The sequence below is a fragment of the Lutra lutra genome, chromosome 17 (assembly GCF_902655055.1).
Source record: "Lutra lutra chromosome 17, mLutLut1.2, whole genome shotgun sequence".
Classification (NCBI taxonomy): Eukaryota; Metazoa; Chordata; class Mammalia; order Carnivora; family Mustelidae; genus Lutra; species Lutra lutra.
This window is the reverse complement of record NC_062294.1, coordinates 43,496,473-43,519,413: the sequence shown is the minus strand read 5'-3', so window position 1 is coordinate 43,519,413 and position 22,941 is coordinate 43,496,473. Positions and strand designations below refer to the sequence as shown.

The 22,941-nt window shown below is 52.4% G+C and overlaps 2 protein-coding genes across 4 annotated transcripts; both read left to right on the top strand.

Annotated features, from left to right (window-relative positions):
* The first annotated feature begins 6,950 nt into the window (after nt 1-6,950).
* Nucleotides 6,951-13,855, top strand: PRODH2 (proline dehydrogenase 2). The gene is made up of 10 exons (XM_047709567.1): nt 6,951-7,219; nt 7,295-7,491; nt 7,581-7,719; nt 7,803-7,889; nt 9,249-9,329; nt 9,406-9,561; nt 9,638-9,804; nt 12,015-12,125; nt 12,529-12,614; nt 13,535-13,855. The coding sequence occupies exons 1-10, from the start codon at nt 7,043-7,045 to the stop codon at nt 13,717-13,719; spliced, it is 1,386 nt and encodes a 461-aa protein (XP_047565523.1). The 5' UTR covers nt 6,951-7,042; the 3' UTR covers nt 13,720-13,855.
* Nucleotides 13,856-13,908: 53 nt separating this feature from the next.
* LOC125088380 (inactive serine/threonine-protein kinase TEX14-like) lies at nt 13,909-22,895 on the top strand. 3 transcript variants are annotated; one of them, XM_047709420.1, is made up of 16 exons: nt 13,909-15,369; nt 16,079-16,265; nt 18,782-18,896; nt 19,269-19,434; nt 19,514-19,668; nt 19,749-19,809; nt 19,886-20,010; nt 20,139-20,231; nt 20,666-21,001; nt 21,080-21,237; nt 21,315-21,508; nt 21,592-21,664; nt 21,751-21,839; nt 21,926-22,099; nt 22,561-22,610; nt 22,701-22,895. In XM_047709420.1, exons 2-16 carry the CDS (start codon nt 16,133-16,135, stop codon nt 22,795-22,797), a joined length of 2,019 nt encoding a protein of 672 aa, XP_047565376.1. In that variant the 5' UTR covers nt 13,909-15,369; nt 16,079-16,132; the 3' UTR covers nt 22,798-22,895. The 3 variants fall into 3 exon arrangements, with proteins under 3 accessions (XP_047565376.1, XP_047565375.1, XP_047565377.1); XM_047709419.1 differs by having other exon boundaries at nt 16,011-16,265; XM_047709421.1 differs by lacking the exon at nt 13,909-15,369 and having other exon boundaries at nt 15,639-16,265; nt 21,494-21,664.
* Nucleotides 22,896-22,941: the final 46 nt, after the last annotated feature.

The following is a 22,941-nucleotide window of genomic DNA, read 5'->3' as shown; positions in this document are numbered from 1 at the left end:
AATCAAGCCCAAGATTTTAAAGAAGTGGTTTGTATTTTGGGATCTGGAGCTCTGCGGAGAGGTCTGTGCTGGAGATAAAAACTTGGTGGTGGTAATGGGAGTGTCCTCTGATGTTAAGCGGTCACCGAGCCCCGATATAAGAGGCTGAGTAGGTGTGCAGGGCATCGAGATGCAGAGGATCACAGGAGTACCGGGAGGAGATTTTCCTAAAATTGATGCTGGACAATTGTTAAGGCAGGGAGTGATAGGAATTGAGGCTGGTGAGATGGACGAGGATAAACCAAGATCATCTAATAGTGTTTGTACTTTATCCTATGAGTGGTCAGAAGCCAATAAATAGTTGAAGTAAGGACAACAGACAAACAACATTCATAGCTTTCTCCATATGCCAATCCCTATTCTAAGTTATTTTTATGTATTTTCTCCTGGAACCATTAGAATCACTTAGGAGCCCAATTATTTTATCACCCAGTGTCCATTCACCCTTTCTCATGCTGACTCTTGGGAAGCAGCAATATCTATCCCCCCGCGTCAAGAAGGCTTCGTGCACTGGATGTAGCCCGTCCCACACGGGGCTACAGAATGGCCACTCGGATTCGGCCATTCCAAGTATCTAACTCTCCAGCCCCACTGATGGACTTAGGGGTCATCGGGTGACCCAATCAGAACCGAGAGGATTCTGATCCCACAGGGTCTATGGGATCTTAGACTATAGATCTAAGATATAGATCTATCTATAGTGCCCCTGTTTGTTTTTTAAGTAGGCTCCACACCTAGCCTGGAGCCCACTTCGGGGCCTGAACTCACAACCCTGAGATCAAGACCTGAGCTGAGATCAAGAGTCAGATGCTCAACCAACTGAGCCCTCCAGGCGCCCCAGAAAGCAGAGAGTTTTGAGGGAAAAGGAACAGCAAGTGCAAAGGCCCTGAACAGGAAGAAGTGCTCAGCCAGGGTTCTCAGCTGGGATGACCATTTTAATCACCAGGGGAATCGATGACATTCCTAATGCCTGTGAACAATTAAATCAGACTCTATGGGGTAGAAGCCCAGACTTCAGGAATTTTAAAAGCTCACCAGAGGCTGGAAACAACAGGTTAATGGATAAACAAGTTGAGATTTATTGGCACGACAGGATACTATTCAGCTGTCAAAAAGAGCAAACTACTGATAAATTAACAATTTACATAATCTCAAAGACATCAGGTTAAGGGAAAGAAGCCGGTCTCGAAGATTACATACTGTATGGCTGCCTATACTTGACATTCTCAACAATACAAAACTGCAACAATGTTAGAAAAGATCAGGGGTCTTTGGGAGAGGGTGTGGCTGCAAAAGGAAGTGTTTGGGGAGGAGGCAACTGTTCTTATCTTGATTGCAATGGGGGGGTGTGCATAGAATGAATTGATACATGTGTTAGAATTCATTGAACTGTACACCAAAAGAAAAAAAGTTATTTTTATGATATGATCATTCAAAAAATTAAATTAAAATAATTTCCCCAGGTGATCTCAATGTGCAGCCAATGCTGAGACCACTGGTAATGGCCGTGAAGACCATTTGAAGGAGTTTTTCTTTCTCTTCAGAACCATGAGGAGCAAGGGAGGGACATTCCCAAGATCGGAACCCCCAGGAGGATTCACACACTGAGGCTGGTCCAGGGAGGCCACTCTTTGGTCTGAAGGTGCCAAAGGGATGAGACCCTCTCTGGTTTGTTTCATGCATTCATTCAATATTTATTCAGCACCTAAGTTGAGTTGCCTGAACCTGGGAGACAAAACAAGACAAAAGCTAAACCACTCCTTCCTCCTACCAGGCAAGCAGAAAGGAGTACTTTAGAGATTGCAAGGGGGAAATCTGGGAAGGGGGTCAGAAGCTGGTATTTCTGGGGTGCCTGGGTGGCTCCGTGGGTTAAAACCTCTGGCTTCCGCCCAGGTCATGATCCCAGGGTCCTGGGATAGAGCCCCATATTGGACTCTCTGCTCAGCAGGGAGCCTGCTTCCCCTCCTCTCTCTCTGCCTTCCTCTCTGCCTACTTGTGATCTCTGTCTGTCAAATAAATAAATAAAATCTTTAAAAAAAAGAAGAAGCTGGTATTTCTGATCCCCACACTTGGCTAAGTTCTCTGTGCTTGATTCCCTGGAAACTGGGGTTCTCATGGAAAAGTTTTTGGGGTTAAAAGTGAGAAGACAGTAGGGGCGCCTGGGTGGCTCAGTGGGTTAAGCCTCTGCCATCGGCTCAGGTCATGATCTCAAGGTCCTGGGATCGAGGCCCGAGTCAGGCTCTCTGCTCAGCAGGGAGCCTGCTTCCCCCTCTCCTTCTGCCTGCCTCTCTGCCTACTTGTGATCTCTCTCTCTGTCAAATAAATAAATAAAATCTTAAAAAAAAAGTGAGGAGACAGTGTCCCTCAGATGTCCACCTGATCAAGGTCTCTGTGACTGTCACCCTTAGGATTTGGGGTTTCCACGAGGATTTGGGGGTCTCCCATCACCCATCCATGTGTTGCCCTGTTTATCTCTACCCTCTTCCACCTCCACTCTGGCCCCACCTCATCCTTGCACCCCTATCCCTGAGTCAGTCTCCTCCCTGGCTTCTAGACTGAGACCTTCTCTCCTATCTACTCTTCCACTGGGGAGTCAGGAGGATCTTCTTTATTTTTTTTTCCAGGGGGATTGTCTTAAAGCCAAAATGTGAGTTTCTCTTCCATAGCTAGAATCTTCCACAGCTCCCCACTATGCTCAAGATAAAATCGGCTCTTCACAATGAATATTTAAGGTCCCTCACATCTAGTCCCAAAAGACAATTTTGTTTCTGGCTTCTCTCCTCTCCCTACGCCTCCCTGAACTCTAGTCCTCTTAATCCCCCAATGGCAGGTCTGGGAAGGCTTTGAAACTAGCCCCTCAACCTGTCTCCTACCTTCCTGTCAAGACTGCTCTGGCAGAGTTGTTGAGAAGCCTGGGAGGTCCTAATAACATGGTGGCTAAGAGACCAGACTGGGGACTCTGGAGTCAACCTAAATGGTCAGCAGTAGGAGGCTGATCTACTAAACTATTTACCTCAACCAGAACACAGGATTTACAGTAAATACATAGGATAAAGGAACACATTAGATGACATCACATGAGTACAATTAAGCAAATACAGCATGTGGGGCATTCTACAAGACACTTGTTCTGGGATTTTTTTTTGAAAGTCAATATTGTTTGTTTGTTTTTTTAAGTCATGGAGTGCCTAGCGGCTCAGGTGGTTGAGCCTCCAACTCCTGGTTTTGGCTCAGGTCACAATCTCAGGGTCATGAGGTCCAGCCCTGTGTTGGGTTCTGTGCTCAGTGGGAAGTCTACTTGAGATTCTCCCTCCCCCTTTGCCCACCCCCCACTCACACAGTCTCAAATAAATAAATAAATCTTTAAAAAATATCATGGGGGTGCCTGGGTGGCTCAGTGGGTTAAAGCCTCTACCTTCAGCTTGGGTCATAATCCCAGGGTCCTGGGATCGAGCCCCACATGGGGTTCTCTGCTCAGCAGGGAGCCTGCTTCCTCCTCTCTCTCTCTCCCTGCCTCTCTGCCTATTTGTAGATCTCTGTCTGTCAAATAAATAAATAAAATCTTTAAAAAATATATCATGGAATATCCCAGGACCCTGGGATTATGACCTGAGCGAAAGGCAGACACTTAACAACTGAGCCACCCAGGCACACTGTTCTTAGTCTTTTTTTTTTTTTTTAAGATTTTATTTCTTTATTTGACAGAGAGAGAGATCACAAGTAGGCAGAGAAGCAGGCAGAGAGAGAGGAGGGGAAGCAGGCTCCCTGCTGAGTGGAGAACCTAATGCGGGGCTTGATCTCAGGACCCTGAGATCATGACCTGAGCCGAAGGCAGAGGCTTTAACCCACTGAGCCACCCAGGCGCCCCATCCCTGTTCTTAACCCACTGAGCCACCCAGGCGCCCCCCCATCCCTGTTCTTATTCTTAATACATGCATGCCAAGATGCCACAAGTTCTATAACTTATTTTCAAATGATAAGGGGGCACATGTTCATATTAAGAAATAAGGAAAGAGGAGAGAAAAAGCAAAGATGGCAAGGTTGTTGGATCTAGGTGGAAGGTGTAGAAGTGGTCTGTGGTCATTCTTTAAATTGTGTTTGCAAATTTTTAAACTAAGTGTCAGAGAAAATGGAATCACCAATGACAAGAGTCCATACAAGAGAAAAATCTCCAAGCGTTAAAAATGAGACAGATCAGTAAACCATGGAGAAAATTGACAAAGCCCAAGTTGATTGTTTGAAAAGATGAACGAGATTGATAAAAATCCCTAGCTAGATGGATGAAGAAAAAAAGAGAACAGAAATAACCAATATCAAGAGTGAAAGAGGGGTTATCTCTACAAATTCTGTAGTTATATTTGACAATTTAGATGAAGTGATGATTCCTTGAAAACACAAGGAATGAAAGCTTGTGAAATAGAACATATGAAGAGCCCTGTATTTACTAAGGAAAGTGAATTCATTATTTAAAAACTTCCCACAAAATAAATAAATAAAATCTTAAGAAAGAAGCAAACTTCCCACAAAGACAACTAGCACAAATGGCTTTACTGGTGGATTCTGTCAACGATTAAAGGCAGAAACAACACAGAACTTTTCAAATTTGAGAAGGAGCTGTATGTGCTGAGATGGGAATAATCTTTCAAAATACATGAATGGAAAAAATCAATGTGCAAAGGAATGAATAGTATTTCCGCATTACACAATAAATAAAGGAGATATATAGGTGCATATTCTGCCTTTGCAAGGATGGCCCACTGCCTTACAGGTAGGAAATTGAGGGGCTGAAATTCAGGAGTGGGAGAAAGACTAGTTTTTCACTCTGCCCCCTTTTCTATTGTTTTGATTTTTAAATATGAACTGTGCAAGGAATTAAAAAAAACAGCATAAAGACTTTTTTTTAGCTCAAGCTTGCTGGATTTATAGTCTGACTCTAGTCAAATGTTCTGTGAATTGGACGCTGATAAAAGATGAGAAAGAGGCTGCATGGCTAAAATCTTGAACCTGGGGTCTAGAGGACAAGGTCATTAACTCCACACTTAGCCACCCACTGGCTGTGTGCTTTCAGGTAGATAGCTTTACCTCTCTGAGCCTCTGCTTTCAACGCCTGTGAATTAGGGGTTATACAGTGAAGGATTAATTTTGCCCAGTTCCTGGGAGGTAACCTCTTAGAATATCTTGCTTGGTAAGAGTGTTTTTGATTACCTGGGACATACAGTGTCAGCTTGACCTCTGGAGGAGCTGGACACCAATGTCAGTCATATCAGAGGACAGCTGGGACTATGTGAATGACACCCCAGTAGAAAGCCTGGACACCAGGGCTCATATGAAGGCCACTGGCTGCAGTCCTCTGGGTGTGTCATCATGCACTGGGTCTGGAAGCGTTGAGCGCTGTTTGCTCAGTGGCCCTGGGAGAGAACAACTAGAAGCTGGTGCCCGGGGTCACCTGGATCCCGTGGGCCTCTTCCTTTTGCTTTTTTTAATCTATATCTTTTCACTGAGGTAAACCATGACTGTGAATAAAATAGCTCTTCTGAGTTCTGGGGGTACTTCTAGTGAATTACTGAGCCTGAGGTGGTTTTGGGGATCCCCAAACCCAGGAGTGATGAACAATGTATACCTCACTGGGAGCACAGACACTAGGGAGACTGTGCACACACAGTACTTACCGGTCCTTACTGAGCTCATTTCGTGGGTCAGGCTGTGTGAGCTCGTGAACTCACCAGAACCCCTCATAGAGCCCCAGGAGACTAATACTATGATTCGCGTTTCCTTTTTGTTTTATTGTGAAATGTACATTCAGGAGTATAAAATGTAGGTGTAGGGCATGAAAAAAGTCACCTGGGTGACTCAGTTGGTGAAGTGTCTGCCTTTGGTTCAGGTCATGATCCCAGGGTCCCAGGATTGAGCCCACACATTGGGGGGGGTCCCTGCTCAGTGGGAGTCTGCCTCTCCCTGTGCCCTTCCCCTCCACATGTGCTCCCCCTCTCTCCCCACCCTCTCTCTCTCAAATAAATAAATCAAATCTTTTAAAAAAATACTTAGAATGGGAACAACTGTGAATTATCAGGTTAAGAAAAAAGGACAGGGAAGCTCCCAAGAGCCCCAACCCAGTTACAGCTCCCCCCATCGCCCGAGGTAACCACCTCTCTGACTTTTGAGATAGTCTTTTTTTGTCTTGTCTGTATGGTTTGGCCACCCACGTGCATATTCCTAACCCTACTGTTCTTTCATTTTCCCTGCTTTCAAGTGTATTGAACGGACTAATGCAGCATGTCCTGTTCAGTGTCTGTCTTCTTTCACTCACCACTGTGCATGTGAGATTTAACCATGGGGTTGGACGCATCAGAAGTCTGTTCCTTTTTCACTGCCATATAGTATTCCACACAGGATGCCCTTGTAGACCAGGGTATATCTCTACTCGTTCTCCAGTTGATGGAAATTTGGGTGGTTTGTGGCCATTGCAAACCATGCAGCTGTGACTATTCCTCCCTGTACCTGTTTCTCTATGGCTACAACCTGGTTCTCTAAGATGTATGCTCAGCCTGGAACAGCTGGATTACAGGCTATGTGCATTTTCAAATTGATTCAGTAACATTGCCATCTTTCCCATCCAGAGATGTAGTAATTGTAATAAGCAAGATTGAGTAACTTTCCCAAGATCACAAAACCAAATCGCCTTGAACCCAGAGATCCTTGTTCCAGAACCCCTGCTCTCCCTTAGCACCCACTGGCCCACGGTGGGCATCTAACCATCGTGAGATGTTCTGCTGAGGGGTTTGGGGGGCTATTTGGGGGGCTTTCCATTCCTGTCCCCGTTATTCTGAACTCTGTCCCCATCAGTTAATAATTAACTGCCCCCCAAGGAGCCTATGATCCTAAAAGATTCACCTTGCCCTGGCTACTGCCTCGTTAATCAGTCACTGCCCCTGGCTGGGCAAGGGGCACTTGGTAGACCTGCCCCCAAAGCCCCTTTACTTGCTCTAGAAACGGCTAGGGATTCATGATGCTTCGGACCTGTCGTGTGCTCTGTTCCCAAGCTGGACCCTCCGCTGGGGGCTGGAAGCCCTTGAATTTTGATGGAGGGGCTTTTCACCTCAAAGGCACAGGAGAACTGACACGAGCTTTGCTGGTGCTGCGGCTGTGTGCCTGGCCCCCTCTGGTCACACATGGCCTGGCGGTGAGCAGGGACCCTGGGGACTGGCCTCGGGCAACCCCGGGCTGGGCTCTGAGCCGTTGCTCTCTGTCACTCCAGCTCCAGGCCTGGTCTCGGCGACTCCTGGGCTCCCGGCTCTCGGGTGCCCTTCTCCGAGCGTCTATCTACGGGCAGTTTGTGGCTGGTGAGACAGCAGACGAGGTGAGGGGCTGCGTCCAACAGCTCCAGGCCCTAGGCCTCCGGCCCCTGCTGGCAGTACCCACTGAAGAGGAGCCAGACTCAGCTGTCAAGACGGGGTGAGTAGGGGCCAGGCCCGGGGAGGCGGGGAGGCTGGCAGAAAGGGGATGGGTGGGCTCCTGAAGCTAATGCCCGCTGGCTGGGGCAGTGAGGCCTGGTATGAAGGGAACTTCAGTGCTATGCTTCGGTGTGTGGACCTGTCACGTGGCCTCCTGGATACCCCTGGCCCAACTGGGAACATCCTCATGCAGCTGAAGGTGACGGCACTGACCAGCGCTCGGCTCTGTGTAAGGGACGGGCAAGATGGGGGCGGGAGGGTAGGGCTGCCGACCAGCTTCCCCTCACCACTCCACCCACCACCCCATTCCAGAAGGAGCTAACCTCCTGCATCAGAAAACCAGGGGCTTCCTTGGAGCTGAGCCCCGAGAGGCTGGCAGAAGCCATGGACTCTGGGCAGGTAAGGATCTCAGGCTGGGAGAGAATGGATGGTTGGTGGGGAATGTGGGGAGGGGGGCCGGGGGGGAAGCAGAGTTCTCTGTACTCTTTGGATGTAGCAGGCACTGCTTGCAAGTGGGATGTTCCAACTGTGTAACTACTGCTACTCCCCAGGCTTGGAACAATCGGAAATAAATGTGGCTGTAGCACTGGGGTGTGGTTGGAATGGATGGAATATGTGGGTCATCTGGGGCTCCTAGGCGAGGGCCTGGGGGCTGGGAGCTCTCAGAGGAGGGAGTGAGACAGTTAGCTCTTTACCAACTAGAAGAAAGTTATCAGTATTTGGTCAATCAACTGGAAGTTATGATTAGGCCAGTGGGGTTTTGGTTTGGTCATTCATTCATTCGTTCATTCGTTTCTTTTTATTTCCATGTACTATTCCAACCCCCCCTCCTGGCCATTGGCGTCCCTAATACAAAAACCTGGCTCTCCCTTTCCGTCTCCGCTAGCTCATTCTTCTTCCTTGTTAGGTTCTTCTCTGCCTGTCTCTTCAATATGGCAGTTCCCCAAGTCTAGGTCCTGGCTCCCGCCTCCTCACTCCTTCCTCCCCTTGATGGGGTCTTCTTACCCACGCTGTAGCCTCAGTTTCCCCACTGGGGGAGTTTCCCCACTCATGAGGCCCATGTTTGTCTCCAGTCCCAGCCTTTCCCCTGAGCCCCTGGACATTCTCCAGACCCCTCACACCTACCAGATCCCACCCTGGCTTCAGTGTCTCCCCAAACCTGTTCCCTTTCCTGCCCCCATTTCAGAGATAGCCCTCCCAACCTCTGTGTCAGTCCCTACCTCAGACAGAAGTGAAGATTGGGTGAGTTAAATATTTGGTGAGGTACCCGAAATAGCACCAGCAGCGAGTAGGCCTTCTCTGAGGGTGGCCGTTTTATGTAGGAAGTCTCACCAGTTACTGACTCCCCAGGACCCCCCAAGACTCTGCCCCCCAGCCAGGGGGAGACAATCCTCCGGAAAAAAAAAAATCTTTTTTTTTTTAAAGATTTTATTTATTTATTTGACAGACAGAGATCACAAGTAGGCAGAGAGGCAGGCAGAGAGAGAGGAGGAAGCAGGCTCCCTGCTGAGCAGAGAGCCTGATGTGGGGCTCGATCCCAGGACTCTGAGATCATAACCTGACCTGAAGGCAGAGGCTTTAACCCACTGAGCCACCCAGGCACCCCAATAAGTAAAATCTTTTAAAAAGATAGTATCTATGTGATACGGCTTCATTTCCTACATCTAACAATTTCTAAACGTGTCTCCCTTCTGGGTGGTGGGGGAGGGGAGACACGGGCCCCGGAAGGACACGTCACCTCCTCTGCTGCTCCCCCAGGATCTCCAGGTCTCCTGCCTCAGCGCAGAGCAAAACCGGCATCTCCAGGCCTCTCTGAGCCGCCTGCACCGGGTGGTCCAGGTAACCCCGGCCGTGGCCTGTCCCCCCGCGCATGCCAGGCACCCCAAGGCCTGACCGCGGTCCCTCCCACCCGCAGCACGCCCGGGCCCAGCATGTGAGGCTCCTGGTGGACGCTGAGTACACCTTCCTGAACCCGGCTCTCTCTCTGCTGGTGGATGCCCTGGCCAGGCGCTGGAACAGTCCTGGGGAAGGCGGGCCCTGGGTGTGGAACACTTACCAGGCCTATCTGAAGGTGTGTGGTGCACGGTGGGGGCCCGTGGGCTGGGGTCCCGGGGCCCTGACCCGAAGCTGCCGGGGTGCCCCGCCAGGACACACACGAGCGGCTGAGGCAGGCCGCGGAGGCTGCTGACAGGGCTGGCCTGGCCTTCGGAGTCAAGTTGGTACGAGGGGCATATCTGGACAAGGAGAGACAGGTGGCTCGGCACAAAGGGACAGAAGACCCCACTCAGCCAGACTATGAGGCTACCAGTCGGAGGTAGGACTGGGCCAGACAGGCCTCGGAGATAAATCATAACCTTTCATCCCAGCGCACTGTCCATCATGCAGCCTCTGTATGTCCCCATATCACTTCCTCTCCCTGGTCCAGGACATCTTCTCTTCCCACCTCCTCTTTGGGCTCCCTGCTCCTTCCTTTGTCCACCACCCCAGTCTGTACCCCACAGGCAGCCAGAAGGCGCATGCTAATATCTAAGTCAAATCCCCTTCCCTGCTCAGTTCAAAACCCTCCCATTGCTCCCACTGCCCCTCAATAAACCCCAAATCCTTACAGCAGCCCCCAGGCCCCGCATGACCTGGTCTTGTCACCTCAACTTCTCTTCTGCCCACTCTGTTCCTCCACACTGGCCTCCTTGATGACCCCCAGGGCCTTTGTACTTCCTGTTCCCACTGTTTAGAACGTTCTCCCTCCAGACAGCTTCTTGCTTCAATCCCTCACCTTCTTGGGTCTCTACTTTTTGGGACCTCCTTGGGGAGCCTTCCCTGCCCTCCCTATCAAAAATGAGAACTCCCACACCTACCCTCTTCCTGAATTTGCTTTCCCTCCTTAGCGCCTACCAGCATCTGAGATTCTACACACTTTCATATTCAATGGCAAATTGTCTCTCCCTTGAGAGTGTGGGCCCAGGAGGGCCTGGGTTTCTGATTTGTTCATTGTTGAGCATCCCGTGTTTAGAATTGTGCCTGCTACGTGACAGGTGCTCAGAACACATCTGTTGAATACATAAACAACCCCCAAGTGGTAGGTACTATTATCATAACCGCCCCCCCCCACCCAACACCTATCTCACAGAGGATGGAACCCAGGCGTGAAGAGGTAGAATCACTTACCCAAGGTCACATAGCTGGTAAGTGGCAGGACCAAGTTCTGAACTGAGCAGACTGACTCTGGAACCTGCATTCTTACTCACCTCAAATCACCCTGTGCTGGGAGCAAAACATGGGTGAGCTCCTTGGATCCCCATCCCAGGACCCTGGGAAGAAGCAAACTGTTCCTTTACCACATACTTTCTGATCACCTGATTTAGATCAGGGCCTGGGCTAGACCCTGGTCCTGGTCCCATTCCCAACTAAGGTGGTCCCCAGGCCCAGTCTTTGTAAAGCTTAAAAATCTACTTCCATTTCCCGCTAGATTCAGGAGAGGTTTGCAGAGCCACAGGGACTGACCCAAGCTCACAGGGCAAGGGGCCACGCCATGGCTGGAAGCTAGGCTCACACCCGAGGCCCATGAGAGCTCCTACATACGGTTGTGCCCCACGGGCTTAATCACATCTGATTATTTCTTACTAAGTTATAATTCACATGCCATAAAATTCACCATTTCGAAGTGTACCATTCAAGGGATTTTAATATATTCACAAGGTTTTGCAACCATCACCACTAATTCCAGAACATTTCATCACCATGTCTATTAGCAGTCACTCCCCATTTGCTTCCCCTCAGGCCCTGGAAGCTTCTAATCCATTTTGTGTCCCTATGGATTTGCTTCTTCTGGATATTTCATACCAATGGAGTCATATGTATGGTCATAACATATGGCCTTGGTGTCTGGCCTGTTCCACTCAGTGTAACGTTTTCAGGGTTCAACCACATTGTCGCACTAATCAGTACTTCATTCCCTCTTATGTCTAAAATAATATCCCACTGTATGGATGTACCACACCTTGTCCTTAGGGTGACACACAGCCAGCAGCAAGCCGGGAAAGCATTTGCCAGTCAGTTTGTCCTTCTGTATCAGAGCCCCAGAGTGTCCTCACCCTTCTTTGGTGCCGGGCGCTCCACGAGCCTTTGTGCGCCGTCATTCCTTTGAGCCGGGCCCCACTGACCGTTACGTTACTGCTGCTCATGTTCTGTGGTCAACGCTGCTGTGAATGACCTTAGGTAAATGTCATCTCATGAACGCGATGTAACCCTTTGCTCTGAGTCGGCCACCAAGCCAAGGGCTTTATGACACCCCCATCTTACTCCATCCTCAACGGGGCTGTGAGGTGAATTTGAATCGTTACAAGAGAGGAAACAGGCTCAGAGAAGGGCTATCCCCTGCACCTGGTGGAGGGGAAATGGGGGTACCCTCTGATCCCAGAGTACTTGCCCTTAAGCACCCCAACTCCAAGGAGAGGAATCCTGAGTCCCTGGGGCCTGACTTTTAACTACCAGGAGCCCTAAGCTGAACAGAGAGTCTCCCTTCAGTTACAGCCGCTGTCTGGAGCTGATGCTGACCCATGTGTCCCACCGTGGCCCCATGTGCCACCTCATGGTGGCTTCCCACAATGAAGAATCTGTTCGCCAGGCAACCAAGCGGTACGTAGAGGGATGGGAAACGGGTCCCCACAAGGAGGACCCCTCGATTCCTCTCCCTTGCCAGGGGTGGGCAGAGGGTGGTGGACATGGAATAGGAGCAGGGACGATGATGCATTCACAGGGATGCAGGGGAGGCTATTAAAATATTTATCCCCCTGTAGACCCCGGCTAAACAAGGTATTGCTCCTTATTTGCTGGGGCACAGGGAAGTCTGCGGGTTCCAGGGAAGGAGCTGGGACTCACCGGGGAGCTTTCACGGGCCCGAGAGTAGTGGTTATTTATCACTGAGTTTGGAAGTACTTCAAGATTTTAGTAACTGGAACAGCCATATGAGTGCATAATGGCTGACTGTCAGCTCTGGATCCAGCCACTGTGTGGACTGATGATGTGGCCTTCTCTATAGCATGTGGGAGCTGGGCATTCCTCTGGACGGGCCTGTCTGTTTTGGACAACTTCTAGGGATGTGTGACCACGTCTCCTTGGCACTGGGTATGTGGATGGGCTATTCTCCCCATTCCCCAATACCATGCCCCACCTAGCCCTCGGCCTCATCCCCTCCTAGCCAGATCCCTTCTCCCACTCCCAACCAGCACCTGCCCAGGCTCCCCTCCAGAGCCTGCAGCTGGCCCAGCCGCCAGACTCTTCCCGATAGATCTGTTGCTCCCATATCTGAAGGCCTTGCTTGCCTGTTCTCTAAGCCTGCTGTCTCTCGCTTTTGATAGTTTTTGATCATGTTTCCTATGTGCTTTGTTATCTTGATTGTGTCTCCCCGGGGTCTGAGACCAGAAGATTTATGTTTTCTTCTGCCAGGTGCTAAGGGGTACAGAACCACTTTACCTTATATTCAGAGCTTGAGATTTCCAGAAGCATCTCCATGATGCAAGTTTGAGCTACAAATATGTGAGGCTAATCCATGGCTTTGATCTCTCAGAGATGGGCTTTTATTTTCTTTGCTCTACTTATGGTCAAGGCTACTATTCCCTGTGAGCTGGGGAAGGTGGGAGTGTTGATTTATGGTTAACTCTGACACTGAGGGTGCAGCTTAACTTGAGGAAATGCTCCTTTACGAGTCACCCTGGTCAGACTCTAGGCCTCAATTTCTGTACCCCCTCCATTCTATGAAGTCATCAAATTTTGCCTTCAGGGTGGAAGTGTTTCCTTGCATCCTTCCCTTTTTGGGTTCTCATTTTCTCTTAATCCTTGGATTACTAAATTCCTTACCCTTTTGGCAGTATTTTAATAACTTTGGGAACATTTTCTAAATGTTTACTGCAGGATTTTAAGTTTTTTTCATTGGGAATTTTGTCCAACTCACCTAGTCTGTCACATTCTCAGAGATGAGAGCCTCTGTTCCAGGTGGGGTCTCTCCCCAAACATGAGTTCATACCCTGCCAACAATCTCCCTACAGGGCAGGCCGGCTATGCGGTGTATAAGTCCATCCCTTATGGTTCCCTGGAGGAGGTGATCCCCTATCTGATCCGGAGGGCCCAGGAGAACCGGAGCGTGCTGCAGGGTGCCCGCAGGGAACAGAAGCTGCTCAGCCAAGAACTTCGGAGGAGAGTGCTGGGTCGTGGCCTGAGGGTACCCCATTAGAATCCCCAGGAGTCATGTGGTTAATAAAGATCCTGAGCTAGGGATGCCTGGGTGGCTCAGTGGGTTACGGCCTCTGTCTTCAGCTCAGGTCATCGTCCCAGGGTCCTGGGATCGAGCCCCTATAGGGCTCTCTGCTCAGCGGGGAGCCTGCTTCCCCCACTCCCCCTCTTCCTGCCTCTCTGCCTACTTGTGATCTCTGTCTGTCAAATAAATAAATAAATCTTAAAAAAAAAAAAAGATCTTGAGCTATTGCCCTGCACTGAAGCTGCCTCCTTGGGAAAGGGCTATTCTCAACCTCAGTCAGTCCAAGCTAGCAGCTCTGTAGCTCAATAGAGACCAGTAGCTGATCACAGAGCATAGCAAGGACATTGATCAAAAACTAACATGCCTCCCTCCAACCCTGAGGCGGCCTATCCTGCACTGGGCCTGGGATCAGCTCTACTCAGCCAGTCAATGGCTCAAGGGGGAAATTTCTTAACTCCAGTGGATGCCCAGATGATGAGCAGACACTGAGACACTGAAGCCAAGAGGTTGGGAGGGACAGAGGGAAGAGGCAAACCACTTTTTTATTTAATAAGCATTTACTGAGGCTCCTCCTGAGCTATGCTCTGAGGTGAACAATGCTGGGGACACAGCAGTGACAAAGACAACTGCAGGCCCTGACTCACAGGCCTTGGTCCAGTAGAGGTAGAGAAACCTATCTTCAGTGACAGCCTGGGGGACCAGGGGAGACGCCTGGTGATTTAGAGGGCTTCTCAGAGAATTCATAAGGATAACCAAGGGAATACTGAGAAGAGCATTCAAAGGCAAATGTGTGCATAGACAGAAGAGTGTGAAACAGACTGGGGAGTGGGAACACAGGGATGGAAGGGTAGGCAGGCCAGATGATGCCATCTTTGTTGCCAGGCTTCATGGGCTGGACTTTGTCCCAAGGGCCCTGGGGAGTCAGGAGGGTTACAAGCAAGGGAGGGACAAAGTCAGGTTTGGCTTTAGTGAAAGTCCCCTGGCTACCTCGTAGTGAGTGTACCAGAGCGGGGAAACGGGCTGGGAGCCCAAGGGAAGCTAGAGTAAGGAATCGCCACAGGCCGCTGGAGCATGGCAGGACGATAAAAACAGAGGAGGGGGCTGGTGACAAGGACAGTCTGGAAGCTGAGTGGATGGGCCACCCGGCTGAGAGGCTGGATGGGAGGGAGACAGTGAAGGGCGAGGCCCAGGGCCCTCGCTTGAAGAGGGTGGGCTCTGAGATGGTGATCGGGGAGGAAATGCAGTTTGGGGGAGATACAACAAGTGTGGGACCCAGTGGATGGTACGGTATCAGAGGATTTCCAGGGAGCGGTGTCCAGGACACGTGGGGCCCGTGGTGGTGGTGAGAAGCATGGAAAGAAGACAGCCAAGGACAGGGATTAGGAAGGGCCCACCCCCTCAAACAAGTCCTGGGGCAGGCGGAAGAATCGGCTAACATATGCAGCACAGCTGATAGCTCTTGGGTGGATATCGCTTTCTCTTCTTTCGCATCACGTCAGGACTGTGGGGGCGTCTCTCAGAAGAGGGGGCTACTGCGCAAGCGCAAGCCCCCGAAGCGCATGCGCCCCTGGTTCCTGCTCCTGGGTCACGTGGCAGTCACGTGGTAAGCACTGCGGGAGCGCAACGGTAGGTGCAAAGAGCCGTGGGCTGGAGCCTAGACTCCAGAATCTTCCTAGAGCTTACGGGGCCCTCAGACTAGACCCCGCTGCCAGACCTCCGCCTTCCCTCATACTCCTCCCTCCTTCCCACGCCTGGTGGCCCGCAGAACCTACTGGTTATCAGACTCTGGCTCCCAGCCCACAGACACAGCCCTCAGGTCCCCTTCCTCAGTCCCCTCCCATAGCCCACAGACCCCACCCCAGCACCCAGAGCCTTCCCTCAACCTCAGTCCGTGTCTGCAACCCTCAGACCCTCTCCCAGCCCACAGAACCTGCCTCAGCGCCTTTGCCCCTGCCCTGACTACCCTCCTTTCCACCCCGTCGCAGAGCTTGGAGACCCTACCCCTTCTCAGGCCAAGCCCTCAGGCCCCTCTTTACCAGACCCTTTTCCTAAACCACTAGTGTCCTTTCCAGAGCTCAGGTCCTGTCCCTGGAGCCCTTACACCCCCCTCCCCCAGAGAGAATGCCCAGCCCCCAGACTCCCTTAGACCCCAGACGTGCCGGTCTGGTCGTTACCTCTCCCTGTCCGACCACTTTTCCCATTCAAACACCTAACAGCAGAGCAGACTCCTCCTCTGAGTCTCCCCTCTTTCTCACGCGGCCCTCCAGGACTCCCAGCCGGCTCTGTATTTATTGCCCCCAAGAGGTCCTATGTTTACTTCCAACTCCCTCATAAGAAACCCCTAGGTGATCCCTGCCCAGGAGCTGAGCGAGGAGGCCAGAGCCCACAGATGCCCTCCCTGCGCTCTCGCTTCCCCATGGAGCTGGGTTCTGTTAGGGATCCAGAAGCCCAGCTGGGACGACTGCATCGCCTGGCCGTGGCTGGGGGCCCAGGATGGGGCCTCACGCGGCTCCTTCGAAGAGGTTAGCATTCTTTTAGCTCCTGCAGCTACCTGTGGGGTGCAGTTCAAGAGGCTGTGTGGAAGGCGGGCCTTCAGAGGGCCAGTCACCAGCTGTGTACCAGGCACCTACTGTGCGCCAGCCTCCGATGTCCATGATGGGGATTTAGGGACAACCTTCTGGGTCATTGTGAATGAAATCTATCATGAGAATTTAAGAGAATGGTGAGGAAGAAGTAGATACACCAAAAAGTGTGGCTTTATGAGAGCCAGTCATGCAACCCCCTACCCCCCACCCCAGGGTGAAATAGCCACCGCAAAGGCCTTGAAGTCAAAACAAATTGTTAAGTAGCAGCGGAGGGGAGGGGGACTCAGGGAGAGGGCAGAAGCTAAGAGGCACCAGCCACAGACAGGAAAGGGCCTCTGAAGTAGTGGGTGAATTCTGTTATATTTTGTTCTGTGTGTGATGAGAAACCATTGGAGTTGTAGGGAGGAAATGAACATCTAATTTACAATTGATTTTTGTAACTCGATTGTGTTTCTGGCCACTTTCTGAACTTAATAGTTGAAATTTTGACTCTTAACAGTTTTTGTTACCCACAGATGGTTGACAGTTTGGTATCAGCCTTTTAAACTCTAATTCTTTTTTTTTTACCCTGTGTAAGTTGTTGGCCAGAACCCCCAAACCTTATTGTCAATAGATATCTCTTTCCTTGTTTTTGATGTTAAAGGTAATCAATCTGTATTTCTGCATTAAATATTGTGGGTGCTCTGGAGTTTTGGTATATAATTTTTATAAAGTGAAGATGTTCCCATTTATTCTTAGTTTTTTGAGGTATTTGGCCCCCCCTCAGTCATAAGTATTGAATTTTATTTTTATTTAATTTAGTGACTCATATTTACATATATCACCCAGTGTTCATCATAACAAGTGCACTCCTTAATACCCGTCACCTATTTAGCTCACCCCCCCCCCACTTCCCTCCATCAACCCTCAGTTTGTTCTCTGTCATTAAGCGTCTCTTATGGAAATTTTGAATTTTATCAGTTGCTTTTTCTGTATCTACTGAGTCAAGTGTGATTTTTTGTTAATTCATGAATGTGTTTTCTATATTGATTGATTTTCTTACGTTGAATCATCCTTGATTTCTGGGAATAAATCAATTGGATAATCCCTTTTACTTTATTTAGGGGGTTAGCATATATGATCATAAATGGAATTGAAATACAATTTTATTTTTGGTTCTGGAAACTTATGTGGCTTTGGAATTAAGGTCATTTTAGCTTCATAAAAGGAGCCTTGCTCTCCCTCTCTCTCTCTTTCTCTCTCTTTTTTGGAACAAGTTGTATAAGATTATACATGAAATGATACCATTATAATGATTATATCATGCAATGATTTGTGTTTTAAGAAGACCCTTTTGCAGGGCAATACAAATGCAGAAAATCAGTTAGAATGCCTTTGCAAAAGACAGTGGGCTACTGGCTAAAATAGAAGGCAGTAAATGTGACATTCAGATGTTCTTGAAGGACCACCTTTGGAGGAATTTTGTGACAGTAACTAAGCTGGCTTGAGCCAAGTGCTTGATTGATTTTAGCCATATCTGCCTAGGACATAGGACTGCAATGACAAAGACACTGTGCATTTGCCCTCAGTAGGGAGAGGGGCAAGGGCCTCAAGGAAGAAGAGTTCAGGATAATGGGTGTGGAGAGGAGGGGTGAGAAGGAGGCTCTGAGCAGGATGGTGGGGGAGGGGGTTGGCATAAGTGCAGTGCAGAGGAGGTTGCTTCTTGGATCCAGCTCTTAGAAGCAGAACTCAAAAATAAACTTGAGAGATTTCCTGAGAAAATTCAAGAGTTTGCTTTTCTTTTTCTTTTTCTTTTTTTTTTTTTAAGATTTTATTTATTTATTTATCTGATAGAGCGAGAGAGGGATCACAAGCAGGGGGAGTGGGAGAGGGAGAAGCAGGCTTCCCACTGAGCAAGGAGCCTGAGGTGGGGCTTAATCCCGGAACCCTGGGATCAGGACCTGAGCTGAAGGCAGACGCCTAATGACTGAGCCACCCAGGCGCCCCAAGAGTTTGCTTTTCTTGAAGAATTGGATCCTGGCCACATGGGACCCGTGTACATACACTGCAGTAGAGCTGAGTGGAGGCTGCCTGCCCTGGATGGTGCACGAGGCTCCTGTCAGCCGAGGTTCTGAGAAGTCCACGTCTCCCTGGCCCCTGGGGACCTTTGTGTGATTTTTGACACTTCTGGGGTGGCAGATGGGTGTCAGCATAGCAGGTGGTTTTCACCCCTTGTTGAGACTCTGTGGGCTCATTAACAGTGAGCACCTTGTTGAGACAGATCCTGAGCAGAGTCCCCTGTGGTTGGAGGGTGGGGCTTCCAGGGTATACAGAGAGAACCTGGAGTCAAGGCTCAGCCAGTCAAGGAGGGACTGCAGGGACTGGGAATTGGCAGAGGTGTTGCATAGCAGCCCCCAGGACCTCTGCCTCTGGAATAAAGGGCAGGGACAGTCCTAAGCCTTGTTGCCCCTCAGTTGTCCAGGTGGATGGTGAGAACTCCGCTGGGCAGACGGGGCTCTTCCTCTCGGCGCTGCTGGGCCACAGCTCTGCTGTGCAGCTCTTGCTGACCTTTGGCGCCAACCCCAACCAGTGAGTGGACCGAAGGCGGTGCCCCCACCGCTCCGCGGGGTCTGAGCCCTAGAGAGACTGAGAGGCTTTCCTCCCCAGAGACCACTCCCTCATGACACCCTTCCATCCTGATGACCCTTCTGGCCCCAGTGATCTCCCCCTTGTTCTCTGGATTAACCCCCTCTTGTCCAGCAGGGACTACTCCCATTCTCCTGCTACCTGCCATGCTCACAGTAAAGACTTCACCCTGTCCCCAAGTGACCCTCCTGTCCCGATATCCACCTCCCATGTTCACTGCGACTCCTCTCGTCCCTCAGTGCTCCCATCCTGCCACCTCTTGTCCCTTTTCTGCCTCTTTCCTAATGCTTTTCTGTCCTTGTTGTTCCACTGCAGCCGCTGCCTTGATGGCAGCACACCTGTGCACGCAGGCGCCTTCTCGGGCCGCAGCCTGGTGATGCTACACCTGCTGCAGGCAGGGGGTGACCTGCGTCTGCATGACCAGCAGGGTCGCACGCCTTGGGACTGGGCCGAGCAGGGTGGTGCCAAGCAGAGCTGGGAGGTGAGCAGTGGCCCAGGTGGGGTGGGGGCGTATAGAGCTGGTACCCCCATCTGCTTCACCGCACACGTCCCCCGTCCAGGTGCTGGAGCTATTAGAGCTGTGCCGAGCCCACATGTCGGCACTAGTGCATGACGCTGAGTTGGCGGTCAGTGCATCCCTGGGCCAGTTGCAGGCCGGCTGTAGACACAGCCTGTGTGGCTCCCTGTCCTTGCCGCGGTGGGAGTGTGCGGACAGGTAACTACCCATATCCTAAAGCCCACTCACCCCTGCCCCCAGCTGCCCTAGACTTACCCCTGGACTTTCCTTTGCCCCAGGGCACCGAGACGAGAGCGCATCAGAAGACCCCCCCGAATTCCAGCCTTGGGGTTTGGCCAGGTAAGCGGGAGAGGTTGGGGGAGCAGGGAACATCCCTGTCTGCTTTGTGCCTCATAATCCCACTCCCCATTCCCAGCTGAGCTGTCTGAGGCCACTGGGGCTGGTGACAGGCATACCCCTTGCGGACCCCAAGGAGCTGCTGCCAGCCCAGGGCGAGCCCGACCGCACCTACGAGAGCAGCTCCCACACCCTCATGGCCAAGTGAGAGCCCCTCCCACACCCCTTGCCTGGCTGTCAGCAGAGTCTGGGAGGGGTCTAGCTCTCCTCCTTCCCTCGAGGGAAGACCCCCATTTCAGATCTGTGCTCTTTCCCCCTCCGGCATTGTCTAGCCTCTTGTGGAGGGGCCACTCCGTGACAGCTCGGAAGCTGAAGGCACCTGGAGCTCAGCCGGATGTGCTGTTGGCTGACCTTCAGCACTGCAGGTACACCACCCCCAGCCTTACCCTGAGGATGGCCCAGTCCCCCAGACCCGTTTCCGGTCTGCCCTCCGGACTCAGGTATCTCATAAACAGGAGGCCAGGGCCTCGGTTACGGTTCTTTACTTCTGGGCCAGCACCTGGCATGGAGCCCTCCTACTGGAGTGACCATCCCCCACCCTTCTGCTGTAAAGTGGGTCCCAGGGCTGTATGCTGTGTATTCTAGGCCACAGAGAAGTGGCTGGGTATAGGCAGAGGTACCCCAGATGGGGTATGAACTGGGAGCTGGCCCTGAGAGCCGGGTCTCAGTTTCTCCTCTGTCCCGTGGCTGATGCAGATCAGATGGTCAACCCCTGGCATGTGCTGATCTGTGCCGAGCAGCAGCCCCCACCACGCAGGTCAGGGCCCCCTTGTGAGTGGCCTGCTCTCCTCCTGCCCAGCACCCTGCACCACCCTAACCTGTTGCTGCTGATGGCACTGAGCCCCTCGGCCGACCTGTCGGAGCTATGCCTCCTCTTCGAACCAGTGTGGCTGGGCTCCCTGCACGTGGTGCTGCACCCACGTGGGCCGAGTCCAGGAGGACCTCTCGCTGTGCCGGGGCTGCTGCCTGGCCACCTGCTGCTGCAGGTGCTGGAGGCGCTGCTGTTCCTGCAGGCCCGCTGGCACGCCCACGGTGGCCTTAGCTCTCATGCCGTGCAGCTGGTCCGGCCAGGCCTGGCCAAAGTGAGCAGCCTGGAGCACGGGCGGCCCCTGCACCAACGCTGGCCGCAGCCCAGGTGAGTGCCGACTTCCCCCGCCTGCCCCGTATCCCTGTCCCATGGCCTCTGGCTCACCAGGCCCCTTGGCCTCCACAGGCCACAGCAAGGCTACTCCTGGGGAGGCTTAGGCCCAGGGCTGCCCCCGCCTCCTGAACTGTACCCTTGGCTGCCACTTGAGCTCATCTGCGGTGACATGCCCGCTGCCACCTCAGATCTCTACAGCTTCTGCATCCTGGCCCAGGAGGTGTTCACCGGTCAGTGAGTGATCCTACACCCCGGCCCCGCTGAGGTCGTCCTCTGGGTCGGGTCCCCCAATCATGCTTCCTCACAGGACAGCTGCCCTGGGCTGGGAGGAAGGGGCCTGAGGTGAAGGCTAAATTGGAGGCAGGAGAGAGCCCGGCCCTGGATCCCCTGGTGCCGGCCCCCTACCAGGCCCTGGTTCAGGCTGGGCTGGGCCTGGGGCCAGCCGACCGCTGGGGCAGCCTGCAGAACACTCGCTACCTGCTGCAGGAGGCCATGGCCCAGGTACAGGATTCGCTGGCCGGCAGGGGAGTGGCTGTGGAACCGTAGGCAGGACCCCCATCACACACTCAGCCGCCTTTCCCCAGGACTTGGCTCCTGAGGTGAGCTCCCGGATGCACTGGACCACACGGTGCCCTGCATCTGAGGATTTCCTACCAGGTTAGAGGGCACGAGTGGGTGGTGGCTGGTGCTGAGCTCAGCTCTGCTCCCCCCATTCCAACCAACTGGTCTGTCCCCGCCCCCAGACACACTGTACTGTGAGGTGGCTCCCAGAACCAAGATTCCACCCAGGCCTGTGCCCCCTGTGATGTCCCTAGGCCTCTCCCCATGCCAGGTAGGAGCCAGGGCAGGGATGTGGAGGACCAGGGGAGCTGTGGGACACTGGGCAACTCATGACAGCTCCTGCCATTGTCTCCACAGGCCCTGAAGACTCCTGAGGTCACAGGCCGCGCCAGAGTCCAGAGGGCCCCAGCCTGGGACTCAGGCAGCAGCTTGACTCTAGGCAGCAGCCCGAGTCCCGGCTCCAGCCTCTACCCAGGCCCCAGCCCTGCAGCCCGGGTCAGCCTGCACCACTGCCTGGAGCCCAGCTCGACGGTGTGGATCGCCCCAGGGCCCTGTGCAGCCACTCAGTTTGTTAAACTATGAGCCCTCACCCCAGTTGTCACCAGCCCGTTTCCCCAGCTGCCTCACCTTTGACCAGGGACCCCTCAACTGACCTGTGCCCCCTGACCAACCCGACTTCCCCCAGGGCCCGCCCTACACTCCCAGCCTGCAGGACTTAGCCTCCCTGCTGGGGACCAGGGTTCTGTGGAGCAGTTTGAGAGGAACTCAGCCAAGATGCCAGCCCTGCTGGACCTTCCAGCCTTAAAGCCCACCCCCTGCCTGCTGACCCACAGAGAGGCCTCCCACCCCCCCTGGAGGCTGCTGGCAGGGGAAGGCCCTGAGGGCGGGTGAGACAGAGGAACCGGAGCCTATCCTCCGCCCTCCTCCCCCTTCCAGGCCCATCCTGAGCTCAACGGCTACTGGGTGGCAGCTCCAGCCTTTTTCCTCCGCAGGAGCCCAGTACCGAGCTGATGAGAGGATGTCTCTTCTCCAGCCTGCAGAAGTGAGAAATGGGCCCTGCTGGGGGCCACCTGGGGCCCCTTCCTCATCCCTTTGGTGACCCTGGCTCCACCCTCATCCCACTACTCCCCAGGATGGACCTGCTGGAGGAGATCATAGCGGAGCTGCGGGATGGATGCCCACTCGGAGACAAGCCCAGCCTCCACCCCGCTCCTGAAACCGATTCTTAGAGTGCCTGTGACTGCCTTTCTGCAGACACCGCCCCTCAGAGCCTCCCAGGACGGACTTCCCATGCAGCACTTGCTGAAATGATAACGTGATAAAGCAATCCATCTGTCTCTGCCTCTTTGTTCCCTGAGTCTGGCCCCAGCATG